Raw genomic sequence first — 15,825 nt, 5'->3', positions numbered from 1 at the left:
ATCCACTCACCTCAGCCTCCCAAAGGCGCGGGATTACAGGCTGAGCCACCGAGCCCGGCTCTAACTTGCATTTTCTTTACCAAAAATTTGTATCTTGAGTCAGAGTCTCACGCTGTCAGTCAGGTTGGAGTGCAGTGGCATGATCATGATGGTCTTGGCTCACAGCAGCCTTGACCTCTTGGGCTTAGGCAATCCTTCCACCTAAGTAGTTGAGACTACAGGCATGCACCACCATGCTTGGCTCATTTTTTGTGGAGACGAGGTCTCGCTAAGTTGTTCAGGCTGGTCTTAGACTCCTGGGCTCAAGCAATGTATCCATCTCAGTCTCCCGAAAGTGTTGGGATTATAGGTGTAGACCACTTGTACTTGGCCTCTTTAAACATTTTTTTTTACTATTTTTGGTAAATTCAGCAGAATTTAATGCCTCCCTTTACTCAGGTGGACCCCCAAGGCTCCTTCTCCAGGAATCCTCCTGCCCTCTCCTCTGGGATATTTGAGGGCTTTAGAGGCCCAACAATGAGTCCAGGCGATCTCCCTGTCCGGAGGAGGATGGTGCCCAGAGTGGTCAGTGGCCTGTCCAAGGTGCCCAAGGGAGTCGGGTTATGGTGGCTGCAGTCCTCCTTGGCCTCAGCCTGGGGAGAAAGAGGGCCTCAAAGCCTCTGGAACTGGGCTTGGCCTTCCCTGTCCCCTCCTACTTCTCCTCAAAGTTGCCATCCCAAGTCAGTCTTCTGAGGGACTGGGGCTGGAAGTGAGTCCCTATGCTCTGGGTAAATCTGAGGACAGAGAAATCTCCGTCTCCATCCCCCCGCCTCACTCGGTTTGATAGTCTGTGTTTTGTTTTCATTTTTTTCATTTGGAGAGGGACACTCAGGTACTTTGAACAATAAATGGTGCTGTGAACCCTTCCTCCATCTCCAGCCCTCCTCTGTGTCTCTTTCTCCTTCAGTCCCAGGTCCAGTCCCCTGCCTAGCACCTATCCTAGGCGTCACAGGTCAGCTGGGTCAGCCCACTGGGTTGGGGAAGGAACTCTTGTGAGTTGGCCCTTCAGGCTGACTTGGCTCTGGCCTTGCCTGCCCCATGGCTCGTCCTGCCTCAGTGCTGGCCTAGTGGCTGAGGACCCCTCCTTGCGTCCCCAACCCTGGGTAGTGTGTCTGTATGAGTCCCAGTGGAAGGATGGAAGGTGCCTCTCGGAAGATGGAGGAGGATGTGCCCTCCAGAGAATCTCGGAGTCCAGAGATCTCAGGGACCACCCTTCTCTGTGCCTCATCCTTTGCCCCCCACCCCCACCCTGCCTCAGGAAACCAGGCACAAGCAAGCCTCTGGCACTCACCAATCAGTCATTCAATCAGTTCTTCACTTAGCTCAGTGCTTCTCACATGTGGTCCCCAGCACCAGTATCACAAGGAACTTGCCAGAAATAGAAATTCCTGGGCCCTACCCCAGACCTGCTGTGTTGGATAACTGTTATCACCAAGCCCTCCAGTTGATTCTGGTGCACACTCAAGTCTGAAAGTAAGGACAGTTGCTCCACGAACTTATCAGTTAATTAATAAGTGAATCAAATAATGATTGAGCCCCTACTATGTGGCCAGTGCTGTATCCTCTCCTTGGGCCATTCTTCCCAGAGTTATAGGTACATATTTACTAACAAACACCCAGACCCCAAAAGCTACCGGCATGCACATTCTCACACTGGCATGTGCCAACCAATGCATGAACACATGCACGAAGACTTGCTGGCATGTCAAGCGACAGTGATGAGAACGACTGTGATGGTGAGGAGGGGACATTGGTGGAAGGACACTGCCCAACATGCAGGTATCAGCTCAACTCTCAAGGTTTGTTAGGGAATCTGTAAGCAATTAAAGTGGTTTCTGATGATATCTTACAGCCTAATGAAGGCCTTTCTGCTAGCGGCTGGCTAACCATTTGACTCCAAAAATGTACATACAAGATTCACTGTTCCCAGACTGTCTTCAGCTTGTTTTTTTTTCTTTTTCTTTCTTATAAATCCTGATTTTTGCCTCTGTTCTTCTTGGACTCTGTTTACCAAAGAACTGTCCCATATGAGCAAACACTAAGAACTAGACTGTGGTAGGTGACCAGACATCTACATGAGTTGTTCATTGGCAGTGTGTTCACTCAAAAACCCACACCCATTGCATATGTGACAGGCACACCCAGGCATAAGGCATACACTCGTATAGGCATGTCACATGCTCACACACTCCATATTCATATACAGATGCACACACATTCAGAGAGTCCATCAAACACACTGGCATCCTAATGAAAAATAAAGCACAAGAGATGTGACTGTCCAGGCTCACTGGTTGCACCAATTTGGGATCATTTGATCAAAACCTGTCCCCACTGCCACCCTTCCTAAGAGCCCCTTCAGTTTAGACCCTGAGTCATGGTTGCCTTCTTAAATGAAAAAAAAAGGGAAAAGAAATAGGTCTCTTCCAATGTCTTTATTATTATTATAATATCATCATCTTTAGTTTTCAAAAATATAAATAGGTGCACGGAACCCTGGTGCCTGCACGGTCCCGGGGGTGGGGGGGGGAGAAGGGTTGGGTGGCACTCTTGCTGGGAAGTGCCCCCACCCAGCCCTGCCGAGGTGACACCTGTTAGGGTGGCAGACCCAGGTGAGAGAACACTGGAAGAGGGACCCTTGGAGCTAACCGGACCCTGTGCAGCGGAAGGTTCCTCTGCTGGCTCTCCTCTGCCCGCTCCCCCTCGGCGGGAGGCAGGAACCTGCCCCTCTCCCCCAAGGCTTCTCCCCCCACAGATGGTACAGCCCTCCTGGCTCCTTCTTGCCCAATACATTCAGCTGAGGTCAGGTCCAAGTTCTTCAAGCCCTCCAAGCCCTGGGGCCTCTGCCCCTTCCAGCTCCTTCTGGCCCTCCTCCCTCCTCCCTAGCTCTCCCTGGAGGTGAAATAACCAACGATTGCACTGCTCTTGGATAAAGTCAGGAAACAAAAATAATCTTCTTTATTTAACTTAACCCTTCCCCTTCTCCCCTGTCCCTGCACTGGTCCCTGGAAAGGCACGACGGGAGATTGAAGAAATGTCTCTAAACTCAGTCCATGGGTTACAATCAGTTGGCTTTGCTTTGGCATTTGGGGGACAAATTAGATGTGTTTTTGGTGATTTGGGGGGTGAGTGGGTGCATACACAATGTGGGATTTATTTTTTTGCTTCTTTAATGGGATTCCTTAAAGGACAAAAAGCAACAAGAAGAAGACACCATCTGGGTGGGATGCACCACCAGCCTGGCTGGCTCCTGGACTCAGCATCCCAGGTGCATCCTGGAAGCTCCTCTCAGTGGGCCCTGCTGGGGTGGCTCCTCCGCAAGGACCGTGAGCTCCGCTTCTGTAGTCTGCGTTTGTAGGTGGCGGCTGGGGTGAAAGGGAGAGGAAAACACATTGGTGGCCCAGGAAAGAAAGCGTTCAGCCTAGGCTCTCCCCAGCCTACCCTCTCTCTCCTGTGGAAACCAGGACTCCTTAAGGCAGCCAAGGCTCCACCAACTTCCCCGGTTGGTGCTGATTTTTCTTTGAATCTCCTTGGGTTAAGAGTATTCAGTAGGTGTTGAAAAGGAAACCACCGGTTTCTCCTTCATCCTCTCAGTGAAAGTGAACCCTCTCCCGGGACTGGCACCGGGCCCTCCCTGGGGGCAGGAGACAGCAATCTGTGACTGAGCAGCCCTCTGACCTCACCACCCTTGCTCAGCTCTGCAGAGGGTGCGGGACGCCCGGGAGAGGGTGAGGCACTGCTGGGCTCCACGGACAGGGAGAAGCCAGGCTGTGCTGGCAGAATCTAACCCTATGCCCAGTGATGGGTAGGAGGGATGATGCTCACGGTCTGTGCAGGTGATCCGAGGCTCCTCCCAGTGCCCGTTGGGCTGGCACCGTATGGTGGGCACGTGGCGCTGGACAAAGCCCTCAGTGCACTGGTACCGCACCAGGGAGTTGATCTCGTACCGGTCTTTCTTCTGCCCAAAGGTCCTGGCATGCTCCACCATGGGGGGGTCCCCACAGGCCACTGAGGGACAAACACTTGTGAGAAGGAGCTCCCGTAAGGACTTTAGTGATGCCCCACACTGGCTGCGACCCAGGGCATCACAGGAGGGGCCCTGAGCACCGCCACCCAGTGATGAGCCCTGGGCATTTTCATGTCGTGCTAAGAATCTGGAAACCATTGGTTCTAACCACTGGTTCAGTGACTTAGAGCAGCTGGAGGACAATACAGAGGGAGGAGTCTTAAGGGGATGAAGAGAGGACAAGAGGGAGGATGACAGCTATGCAGACTCCATGTCTTCTTCTTTTTTTTCTTTTGTGACAGTGTCTTGCTCTGTTGCCCAGGCTGGAGTGCAGTGAGGTGATCATGGCTCGCCACACCCTCGACCTCCTGGGCTCAGGTGATCCTCCCACCTTAGCCTTCCTGGTAGCTGAGACTACAGGTGTGTGTCACCATGCCTGGCTAATTTATTTGTTTGTGTATGTATGTGTGTATGTATGTATGTATGTATGTATGTATGTATGTATGTATGTGTATTTTTGTAGAGATAGGGTCTTCCTATATTACCCAGATTGGTCTTGAACTCCTGGTCTCAAATGATCCTCCCTTTTGGCCTCCTAAAGTGCTGGGCCATAAGCAGAGTGGGTGGGACGTGTCCTACCATCACCTTGATGCCCAACAGACTTAAAGCTGAAGGCGCAAGACCTAACAACTGCGACTCTATTACTGATGGACTTGGCCACCCTTAAGACGGGGAGGCTCCCAATTTTTTTTTTTTTTTTTGAGTTGGAGTCTCACTCTGTCGCCCAGACTGGAGTGCAGTGGCCGCTCCCGGCCACCGCAGCCTCGACCTGCTGGGCTCCGGCGATCCTTCCGCCTCAGCCTTCCGAGTAGCTGGAACTACAGGCGCGCGCTACCATGCCCGGCTGATTTTTTGATTTATTGTGGAGATGAGGTCTTGCCTGCCCAGGCAGGTCTCGAACCTGCGGACTCAGGCAATCCACTCACCTCAGCCTCCCAAAGGCACGGGATTATAGGCTGAGCCACCAAGCCCGGCTGAGGCTCCCAATTGAGCAGCCCTTGTGGGTCACCTTCCTCTGCTGCTATCCAAGGGATTCTGTGGAGTGTGGAGTGGGAGGGTACCATTCTCTAGCCTTGTGACCTTCATGCATGTACTGTCCCTGCAACAGCCCCTGAGAACAAGCCTGCCCTTGCCACTGGCCTTGGTGTTGCAAGGGGTCCCCCAGTCATTGCCAGTGGACTTGTTGAACAGGTGAGGAGACGTTAGCATCTGAGAGACAAGGGACTCTCTCCAGGTCCCACAGTAAGAGCCTCACCTACAGCAGAAAGTCTTGATCTTATCCGCTGCAGGCCCCTCTTGGGACCCACTTACCAGTACCCTTTTTACACGTGAAAGGCAGGTGGTAATTGCAGGGGACATCATTCCACTCGCCCTTCTCATGCCAGATCATCACCACGCAGTCCTCTCCAGTGGCAAAGAAGTTGTCGGGCTGATTGGGGCGCCAGTTCTCAAATTGCTGTGGGGAGGAATGGGGAGGGGGTGAGGAGGGAGCAGGGATAGCACGACTTGGCCTGATCCCACTTTCTTTCCGTGGAGCCTCTTTCCCACTTCCTCTCTCTTTTAGCCCAACTTCCAGCTTAGCTGGTAACGGTACAAAGGCTGCAGGGAATCCTGCCAGGGTTGTAAGCACTGTGGATCCCCCAGGGAACTGGTCACACAGCCTGCCCCTCTTTTTTTCTCAGAAGCTCAGAAACCCCAAGACTCACAGCTCCTGTCCATGAGCTGACTCTACTCCTTTCCACAAGGGGTGCCAAGGGCTGACCACACAGGCTACTTTGCTTAGGTAGGGCCAGATGGAAGAAATGTGTCTCTCAAGTCCCATCTCTGCCCACCAAGAAGCCCCCCATCCCCAAGCTTATCCCTCCAGCCTTGCTTCAGGACAGAGCATTCTGGGGTTTCCTCTAATTTAACTGTTTTTCTCCCACCACCACCCCTTCAAATCTGGCTCTTCCAGGGAGCCTTTCCTGGGTCCTCAGCCCTTCCCTGACCTGCAACCCTGACTGCTCATACATTTAACATCTATGTTGCTTTCTCTCTGTCTCCTCAAGTAGATTCGAGTCTTTTATGGGCAAGAAACCTCTCTCTTAAGCTTCCATACATCCCTCATGGTGGTATGCTGCTATTCCTTCATTTCCTTCCCAGCTCCCTGCCTTGCCTCGTGCTGTCATTCACTGAACCAGTCCATCTTGGGCTGGTCTCCAGAGGCCGAGACGAAGGGGACACAATTCCTGTCTTCGAGGGCTCCTGGTCCAACAGTAGAACCCATGGGGCCCCCAGGGAACTGGTCACACAACCTTCCTCTGTTTTTTTCACAGGAGCTCAGAAAGAGCTCAGATAAAGATACTCAGTGCGTATCTGCACGGGGTCTGAGGGCGTCTCTCTCTGGGGGTCTTTATCCCAGCCCCTCTCCTCTGGGCTGCTAGCTGTGCCTGGTATCCAGAGCAGAACTCACCAAGGAGTGTCCATCTGACCAGCGGAAGTCCCCTTCGATGGTCCTGTCATTCAGGCCGATCCACTGGTAGTCTTGAGCATTGTCTGGAGAGAGGATGAGAATATTGGGCCTGGACACCTGAGAGTGTCTGAGAAACTTGAGCTCATGGAGGAAGAGGGGATGGAGTAGGGAAGAGGTGGATGGGCTGCTAGGAGCAGACCACCTGTTCTTTCTTTCTTCTTTTTAAAATTTTTATTCAGGGTCTCACTCTCACTCAATCTAATTTTTTGATTTTTTTTTGGTAGAGACAAGGTCTCACTGTATTGCTCAGGTTGGGCTTGAACTCTGGGGCTCAAGCCTCCCAAAGTGCTGGGATTTCAGGTATAAGCCACTACACCTGGCCTAGGTCATCTGCTTCTAAGGTCCTCACGAGGGTCTCAACACACGTGTGTCTGGAGTGCACTTTGAACCAGCTCTCCAAGCTGGCATAGGCAGATGACAGCCACAGGTTTACTTGGGGCTGGCTCTGACTGGCAGTGGGCTGCCTCGGGGTGAAGCCAGAGCTGCTGGCCCCCAAAGCTTCTGTCTTCTTCTCTCAGGGAACTCAGACTATGGGAAGGAACAACGGTCTTTCTCCCAGCTCTACTCCTACAGCCTCACTGGGCCCAAGTCTGCTGACTTCTGAAAGGCGAGGCCCTTTGCCCACATGGCCACTCTTCCCTCAGGCCCCAGAGGCCCTGCCACACTCACTGTTGACAAATTCCTGCTCCTCAGGGGTGACGATGCTGCTCAGGTGTGACTGCTGCTCCCGACACCGGCTCTCCGCATCCACCCAGGTCTCGCGGTCAGGGAAGTGGCGGTAACAATGGCCCTGGAACTTGGTCCAACCCTCCTCGCATACCTCCTGGTCTGCAACACAGGTCAGGGGTTTGAAGGGCGGGGCCCGAGGCTGACTGGGGACTGATGATGCTGCCAGCCTAATGGCATAGGTTCCTGCACTCACCCTGCCTTAGACTCTGTGCCCTCAGGGGTGGGAGAGGCCCAGCTGGAGAGAGGTTCTAGTGGAAACCAGGATTTTCTGGCCCAGGAGCCTCTGAGCATGCTCCCCCTCTGGGAAAGGCCAGGGACCCTTTCTTTCCCTGATGTCACGCCTTCCCTGACTGGCTCCCTCCCCAGTGTTCCTCCTGTTGAGGCTGACTCTGGAGGACTGGCAGCGGTCAGCAGGCCAGGTAAAAAGAGGTGGGGCGGTGGGAGGTTTTGAGATTTAAGGCAAAACGTGGTTCCACGGCTCCAGGGAGAGGGGTGGAGCTGTGGGAAGTAAGTGAAGGCAGTGGAAGCCAGCAGCACTGCGACACCGAGTGGACCTGGCAGCTTCCTTCCCACAGAACCTTGGGTGGGGCCAGAGGATCAGAAGTCAGTCCTTACTGAGTCCAAAGAAAACTCAGACCTCTAAAGGCATTGATCAGTGCTGATTCTAGCTGAGTGCCTACTTTTAGAGGGTGAGACAGCCAACTGGGCGTCCATGATCCTGGGGACCCTGGGTATTGTTTTGGTAGCAAATGGGAGGAGAGTAGATGCTTCTCTCCTCACAAGTCTAAATTTGTAAAGGGTTCTCAGTTCTGGAGTAGGGACTTGGAGCAGCCTAGGGGAATGGAGGCAGGGACATGCTGGAGCCGGTCACTCAAGCTTGAGAGAGCCTATCGTGTCTCTTTCCAACTCTGCCTCCAGTGACATCACATTGGTAGCTTTAAAGTGGGTCTGGTGGGAGCATTTATACCTCAGGAATTGGCAGATGCTACCAATCAGGGCTCCCTCTTCTGTGAGAGCTGGTTGTTAAATATCTGCCAGTACAGCACTGGACAGAGAATTCCAAGGTCCCCCTCTTTCTTCTTTCCCTGGGACCTCCAGGAGTAGCACCCTGGGGCTGAGTGGGGGCTATGAACCCTTCAGGCTGTATGGCAGCCTCCCTGATTGGGTGGGTGCCGCAATAGTCTGGCTGTGTCAGGAAGCAAGGACCAGTACTTGCGGGAAATACATCTTAGGCTGAAGGGGTGAATGCTTGGCAAGGTGGGGGAGGGACAGTTGGGGACAGTAGAGAGAGAGAGGAGGTTGGAAGGCCAGCAGCCTGAGAAAACACAGAACAGCAGGAGGGGCTGTGGAGGGGCCTTTGGTACTTCTGCTACCAACGCCTTCCCAAGTGGTGAGATATAGGTTGGAAAGAGGCAGAGAGGCCTCAGAGGGCCAGAGGTATCATCCCAGGGCTAACTTGTGGGGTCCGTTTTTGAGCCCTCTGGCTGCCTGAGGGCTGAGTTGGGCAGGCAGAGCCGGAAGGTACAGCTGCTCTGGAGGGGGGTGGGCAGGGCCATGCAGGATGGAGGCTCTGAGGAAGCAGAAAACAGAATTCCAGGAAGGCTGGGAGAGGCAGGGACAAAGCTGAAGCAGGAGGTGCCCATAGGGTGGCGAGGATTTAGGATGAAATGGGAGAAGAGATGCAGCCCTGCTGAGTTGGGCACCTAGGCCTCAGCTGGGGGACTCTGGTTCCATCTCTCTGCTCCATCAAAGTGCAGAGCCCAATGGGGACCTTGCCTTCATTTCAGCAGAATCCCCTTTCTTAGTCTGGAACCCAAGAGCTGTGGTCTGCATGAACGTTTCAGACCCTTCTCCTCTATGGCAAATGTTTTGGCATCTTGGGGAGAAAAATCCCTGTAATCTCCACTTCCACTCCAACCAAGATCCCATGCACCAATTTCTTGAGATCTTGAGGGTGAGGATGGAGGGTGGGAGGCTGCGAGGATAAGAGGTGTGTAGGCCTTTCTTCCAGAAGCCTTACATCTATAAGCTTGGCAGTGCCTTCAAGGAATGCAATCCCAAACTACCTTTCTACACTGCTTAAGACCAAAGGGAGACTTCCTGGGAGTTTCAGCTACTTTCTGGAAGTTTCTGGCCATCCAACTTCAAAGTTCATTGAAAAGGGTTTTGAGCCCCTGCACACTTCCAATTCTGCATGGGCCATTGCTACCAGCATCCGAAGGTCCTATTTCCCCCTTTCTGAGTTGGAAGCCCCCGAGATCCAGGAGGCTGGGGGGATACTAGGGAACACCCCAGGTGAGAGGGCTGGATGCTCAGTATGGCCCTGGGAGAGCTCCTGGCCCACAGCTCTCCTCTCGGCAGAGCTGGCGTCCCTGCCCAGGTGCAGAAGCAGAGGTGTTGGCGAGGCCCAAGAAAGGAAAGTCAGCTCCTGCCCCTCACAACAAGATTCTGTTCTCTCTGACCAGTCATTTGCCTTGCACGAGGAAGGGAGAAAGGAAATATGGGCCAGCATGGCATTGACACAGCAGCTGTCATGGTGGTGACGAGGAGAAGGTGACATGCAGCAGTCCCTGTTCATGCATGACTTGAGTGTGCTGGTGACATGAGGGGTCTCAGGCAGACCAACCATAGCTCTCGCCCCAGAAGAGGAAGGCAGCATGGCCAGTGTGACACAGTGGCTTCTAGGACCATGAAGGGCAACAAAGGTCCCATAGGCAGACACATGCTCATAACCACACTGAGAAGATCTGTGACTGTCATCCAGAGTGAGAGCCAATGACTCTCACCCCATAGCTTCTTTCAAGACAAATGCATGAAATCAGCTCTGTCCTCTTAGTCTGACACATGCATCAACTTCGGTGGTGGCATCAGCAGGTCTGGAAGCCCTGGAGAAGGTTAGTGTTTGAAAGGTTCCCAGAGCCCTACCTTTCAAAGTGCAGGATGGCCCGACCTGCACATCTGTCCTATGGTCAGATCAGCTAGTGCCCCAGAGGAGGGTTTTCAAGGGGGAGAGTAAGAGAAAGAGTGGGAATCAGTGGGACAGGCTTTTCAGTTGTGGCCCCTGGAATGGCTGTCTGGATGGATCTTGGGGGTCCCAGCCAGGGCCTGGAGCCTGTGGTTAGAAGGGAAGGGTAAGGGAGGAGGAGGGGGTGCAGCAGTTAGTAACATTAGCTGAAGCCGAGACGGCCGTACCGATCTCACACAGGTCCCCTCTGTAGCTGGGAAGGCATAAGCATGTGAAAGCGTCGATGGCATCCACGCAGGTGGCTCCATTCAGACAAGGGCTTGAGAGGCACTCATCAATGTCTGCAAGAAACCAAGGGCCACCATTAGGACTCCTGCTCCAACTCCAGCCTCACAAGCACCATGGTATCCTTATGGGTGGCCAGCCCTGCTGTTCTCCAGAGCCCTGGGAACTGGCTGGTTTTCCTAAGAACTGTTGCTGCTGCTGCTGCTGCCGCCATCTTGGAGTGCTGAAGCAAAGATCCAGACAAGGTTTTCTTGGATGTGTGTGGTTCTTGACTGACAAGCTTGGAGCATGGAGCCATGTTTCCTAGTGGGTTGATGCCTCCTCTGGTGAGTATTTCAGGAAGCCATGGGCTCTGAACTGGCTGTGAACTTGGTAGTAAGCAAGGATGCTGGAAGTCAAGTTCTTGAAGCTTGGATAGGGCTCTTTCTTTTCCTGGCTTCCTTTGTAGTTATGAAGGAGAAAGAGAGCAAGGTTGTGCAGTGCTAGAATGAACAGTCTAGAAATTATCTTCAGAGTGTAGCTCTGTAAGAAAATGGCAGTATGGAATATCTGTACAAGATTCGATAGACTTCTTGGGTTGCAGACACCTTCTTTATCTTCAGTAAATAAGATTCTAGAATACCTTTTTTTTCAGTCTCCCAGAGCGACATCAGTGACATCCCTCCCTGGGAATATATCTTGTAAAAATAAGCCAGCATCTTTCTGGCCGATGCCAGAAATCCTGCTCAATATTTCCCTTATGTCTTTCTAGCTGAAGGCTTCAGAAGGCAGATATCTTCAGTGAATCACACTTTCTAGAGGGACTCCATCCTGGCCAGTGGGAGACAAGTGTTTGAAGCCAGGGTGGTGCTTGGTGAGTGGCCACCCACCAGCACCAGCTGGGATACAGGCAGATTCCCATCAGCTTCATCTTCTCAGGTACCGGCTCTTCTTTCCTTCTATTCTTTTGGTCCCAAGATGTTCTTTCTGATCAAACTTCTTTGTGGTATTTGAATGATTAAGTCATTGTTCTTTGCCTCAAATTTTCATCAGTTAGCCAAGGTGAGAACAGAATCTTCTCATTTGGTCTTTCCTTTCTGAGAAATCAGAACATTTGGGGGATCTCTTCTGCTCTCTTTGTATTTATACTTCATTGGCTCCTGCTATCTTTTTTCCCACTGGTTTTCCTCCCCTGGGAGCATGACAAAAGGTATAATGAAGCTCCTCTTGCCAAGAGATCAATAAAATTATTTGCTGAGTAGGCTCCATGGCTATGGGGCTCCATGACATGTGACTTGAAGATGCTAAGCCTTGGTATGTGCAGCTGTGTTCATACAACCTTCAGGATCCGACGACATGTCTGCAGGTGGTCTGCACAAGATAAGCCCTGTGCTGGGAATAGGTCCCCAGAGTCCTAAATACATGCCAGGATATAGTTCTTGCTTCCTATAAGAGCAGACCAGACCTTAAAGTCAGCCCTCTGGGAAGAAGGCAAAAGCATTTTCCTCCAGATCCTAAGGCTAGTGCACAGTAGACATCTCCTAAGCCAGAGCTGGGTTTGTGCCTCAGGTGGCCTGAAAATTCCCAGTTCTCAGCATTTTGCTCGTCCCAGGACGCTCCTAATCTCCGTGTATGATGTGTTTCATGTTCCACAAAGTCCTTCACTTCATCTCAGGGAGTGCACACGTGGACTAGAAATCAACAGTTCCGTGTTTGGAACTGTTCCAAGCAAAACCAAAATGCATGGAGGAATGGGCTGAAATCCCAGCATGCACTTGGATTCCCAGCATCCCCTAGGATTCCCAGCAGCAGCAGTAGCAGCAATAGGTCAGGCCAGTCTGCAGGGCAGAAGCTGGGGGCCGACTGTCCTGCCTCAGGAAAGCGACTGTCCTCTTTTGTCCATTAGCATCATTATGAGAGATGGGAAGCACTGGGCAAGGAAAGGAAGCAAATATAGGCACTAAAGCAGTTGTACAGAGCAGGGGACAGGAGTGGCCTCTGGGGAGAAGAGCCAGGCTTCAACCCTGGGGCTTCTGGCTGACCCAGGGGAGAAAGGATGGAAAAGGCAGGTGGCCTGCTGTAGGTCAGGCCAGGGGATCTCAGTTGTCCGAGAGGCTGATTGCACATCACCTGCCCCTAGACAGCCCAGGCTCCCAAAGCCATGTTGTTTTCTTTCCGTATTTGGCCAGGGCATAAAACCTAAGAAGCCTGCGGAGAAGGAAGGAACCAATTCTTGGGCTCACAAGCTATCTGTTTGCAGGGCTCTGGATTCACAGATGAGGGAAGGAAGGGCCACAAAGCTGAAAACCAGGGAGCTTGTGGTTGCCATTGGGCAGTTTAGAGAGGCTGAGTCAGCAACTTCGGCAGTGGGGTGAGGGCGGATATCCTGGGTGGGGCTTTTTAATTAGCCATTCCAGTTTGTGTGCCTCATCTCCTCTTCCTCTGATTGGAAGAGCCATTCTGGCCTTGCATTGCCCACCTCTTTCAGTGAAGGGCAACTGGGATGTCTCTTGACTTCTGGAACCAATAGAGGAATTGGGCTGGGCCCTGCTGTGAGTACAAAGTGAGGGATTCCAGACAAGGTGCCAACAGGGAAAGAGGAAAGGGCTTTGGGTGATGGGCAGACTTCATGATGGAAGAGAGGGAAGAGAGACAAGCGTAACTATCAAGAGCCTTCTCTGAGCAAATGCCGACTCACACACATATTGTCCTTCCAACGGTCTGGTGGCACAGATATTTTGCCAATTATAGGTAAGAAAACAAGTGAAGTGACTTCCCAATCTGTATGTGGAGGAGACAAATTGGAAGAGATGGAGGGGTCAGGAAATGAAACTAAGCGAGGCCTCTGTCCCATGTGAAGGGAGAGGGACACTGGGGTCCTGGACTCTCAGCATCTTCTTATCGTTTCTGCTAAAACCACCAAGTGCTCACCTACCATCACTGAGCAGGCACCTTGGGAGGCATCAGGACTCTCAGGGTCCTCTTCCCACTACTGTAACCAAGAGGGATGGTTTGTTCCTGAACCAGGCCCTCCAACTGAGGGGAGAAAATAACTGAGAGCCCCAGTAAAGGCGAGAGGAGTAGAGATATTTGCAAATAATCACTTTGGTGTCTGAATTGGAGACCTTGGGCCTCCACCCTGAATAGGTCTTGTCTCGCTTTTGCCTGGGTCAGAGCCTAGTACCTCCACATGAGAGAGTTTATTTGGCTCACAGAAAATGCTGAATGAAGAGAGACACCACTCAAATGATTCTCAATGAAAGGAGTTGCCAATCATAAAGGCAACAATACGAATGGTACTCCTCAAGTTGTTCAGTGCACAACTTGTGCAGTTGTATGTGGTGAGTCTGGACATAACTTCCCTGGGCATGAATTAGGGAAAATTTCCTCAAGAAATGGAGAGAAGCTGGGCTCGGTGGCTCAGCCTGTAATCTCGTGCCTTTGGGAGGCTGAGGTGAGTGGATTGCCTGAGCCCGCGGGTTCAAGACCCACCTGGGCAGCGAGACCTCATCTTTACAATAAATCAAAAATTCAGCCGGGCGTGGTAGCGCATGCCTGTAATTCCGGCTACTCGGAAGGCTGAGGCGGAAGGATCGCCAGAGCCCAGCAGGTCGAGGCTGCGGTGGCCGGGAGCGGCCACTGCACTCCAGTCTGGGCGACTGAGTGAGACTCCAACTCAAAAAAAAAAAAAAAAAAAAGAAATGGAGAGACAATTTCTCAACCCAATGGATGCTCTGCATTCTGCAAAAACAATGGATCCATCAGATAGGATCCACAGACCTCAGCAGATACCCAGACCTTCTGGTTGGGCCTGCAACTCAATTAAGAGAAAGCTTATAAGAGCATATTTACCAGTCCTAATTTGCTTCTAAGTTAAACATAATTAAATTACAAAGGATGCTATCATTATTTGTTATTTTAAGTCTTTTATATTTTATTTTATTTTGAGTCAGGCTCTTACTCTGTCACACAGGCTGGAGTGCAGTGGCACACGGCTACTGCAGTCTTGACCTTCTGGACTCAGGTGATCCTTCCACCTCAGCCTCCCGAGTAGCTGGAACTACAGGTGCACGCTACCACTCCTGGCTAACTTTTTAACTTATTGTAGAAATGAAGTCTTGCCATGTTACCCAGGATGGCCTCGAACTCCTGGCTTCAGGCAATCCTCCCGCCTTGGCCTCCCAAAGTGCTGAGATTACAGGCATGAGCCACCATGCCCTACATCTTTTATCTTTCAAAAGTTGATCGTGAATATAACTTTAATATTCTGCTTATTGAATTCAATTAGTCGCCTGTAAAATCTACCCATGAGCTTTTCGGATAAGTGAAATCAAGTAGGTATAACATGTATTTTTGTATTTTCACTTGTAACCCTGTATTTTCACCTGCTTTGAAAAAATTTATTTCCCAGGGATGAAAGCGTCACTGAGATTTAAACACCTTCCCTAGAGAGAGGCACAGCATCAGATCACAGATCAGCGCTCTAAATTTAGAAAGTGAAAAATGGCAGTAAAACAGAAGGAAGCTGATGAAGTCCATACTCTTCCAGTTGAGGAGTTAAGTGGCCACACAGAACCAGTGATGACTGAAAACCGGACGTGAGATCTGGTTAGAGCAATATTTTTCAGCCTTGGCTGCACATTAGAATCACTAGGGTAGTTAAATTTTTTTTAATTTAAAGATTTGCAAAAAAAAAAAAAAAAAAAAAAAAAAAAAAGGACCAGCACCGGAGTCTCTCTCCACACCAATTGAATCAGAATATTTCAGGGTGTGGACCAGGCAAGATGCTTCATAAATGCACCCCAGGTGATTCTAAACTGCAGCCAGGATGACAAGTTCAGATTCGAGCCTAATCCCTCCAGATGCTATCAGCAACAGAAGTGGGGAAGATGCTGCTGCCTTTTAAGTGAGTCAGAGTAGAACAGTCCTGCAACTGCTAAAGACTAAGTAGGTGCAGTGGCTCATGCCTGTAATCCCAGCACATTGGGAGGCTGAGGCAGGAGAATTGCTTGAGCTAAGGAGTTCAAGACCAGCCTAGGCAACATAGTGAGACCTCGTCGTTATAAAAAATAATATTTAGTCAGTATGGTGCCCAGCTACTCAGGAAGCTGAGGTAGAAGGATTGCCTGAGCCCAGGAGGTGGAGACCCCAAATTAATGATTTTTTTTTTTTTTTGAGTTAGAGTCTCACTCTGTCGCCCAGACTGGAGTGCAGTGGCCGCTCCCGGCCACCGCAGCCTCGACCCGCTGG

At 51.3% G+C, this 15,825-nt stretch overlaps 1 protein-coding gene across 1 annotated transcript in view; it reads right to left on the bottom strand.

Moving 5' to 3' along the window:
- Positions 1-2,459: 2,459 nt before the first annotated feature.
- ACAN (aggrecan) overlaps positions 2,460-15,825 on the bottom strand; it is a 72,515-nt gene continuing 59,149 nt past the window's right edge. Inside the window, exons 15-19 of the mRNA XM_008070609.2 lie at positions 7,287-7,445; positions 6,558-6,640; positions 5,417-5,561; positions 3,865-4,047; positions 2,460-3,404 (exon numbers count right to left, since the gene is read on the bottom strand). Of these exons, the coding sequence (XP_008068800.1) occupies positions 3,328-3,404; positions 3,865-4,047; positions 5,417-5,561; positions 6,558-6,640; positions 7,287-7,445 (647 nt within the window). The 3' untranslated portion in view covers positions 2,460-3,327. The remainder of the gene's footprint in view (positions 3,405-3,864; positions 4,048-5,416; positions 5,562-6,557; positions 6,641-7,286; positions 7,446-15,825) is intronic.

This window comes from Carlito syrichta, unplaced genomic scaffold, assembly GCF_000164805.1.
Source record: "Carlito syrichta isolate Samal-C Ts95f unplaced genomic scaffold, Tarsius_syrichta-2.0.1 Scaffold313872, whole genome shotgun sequence".
Classification (NCBI taxonomy): domain Eukaryota; kingdom Metazoa; phylum Chordata; class Mammalia; order Primates; family Tarsiidae; genus Carlito; species Carlito syrichta.
The sequence above is the reverse complement of the archived record's forward strand: the minus strand, read 5'-3'. Positions and strand labels throughout refer to the sequence as shown.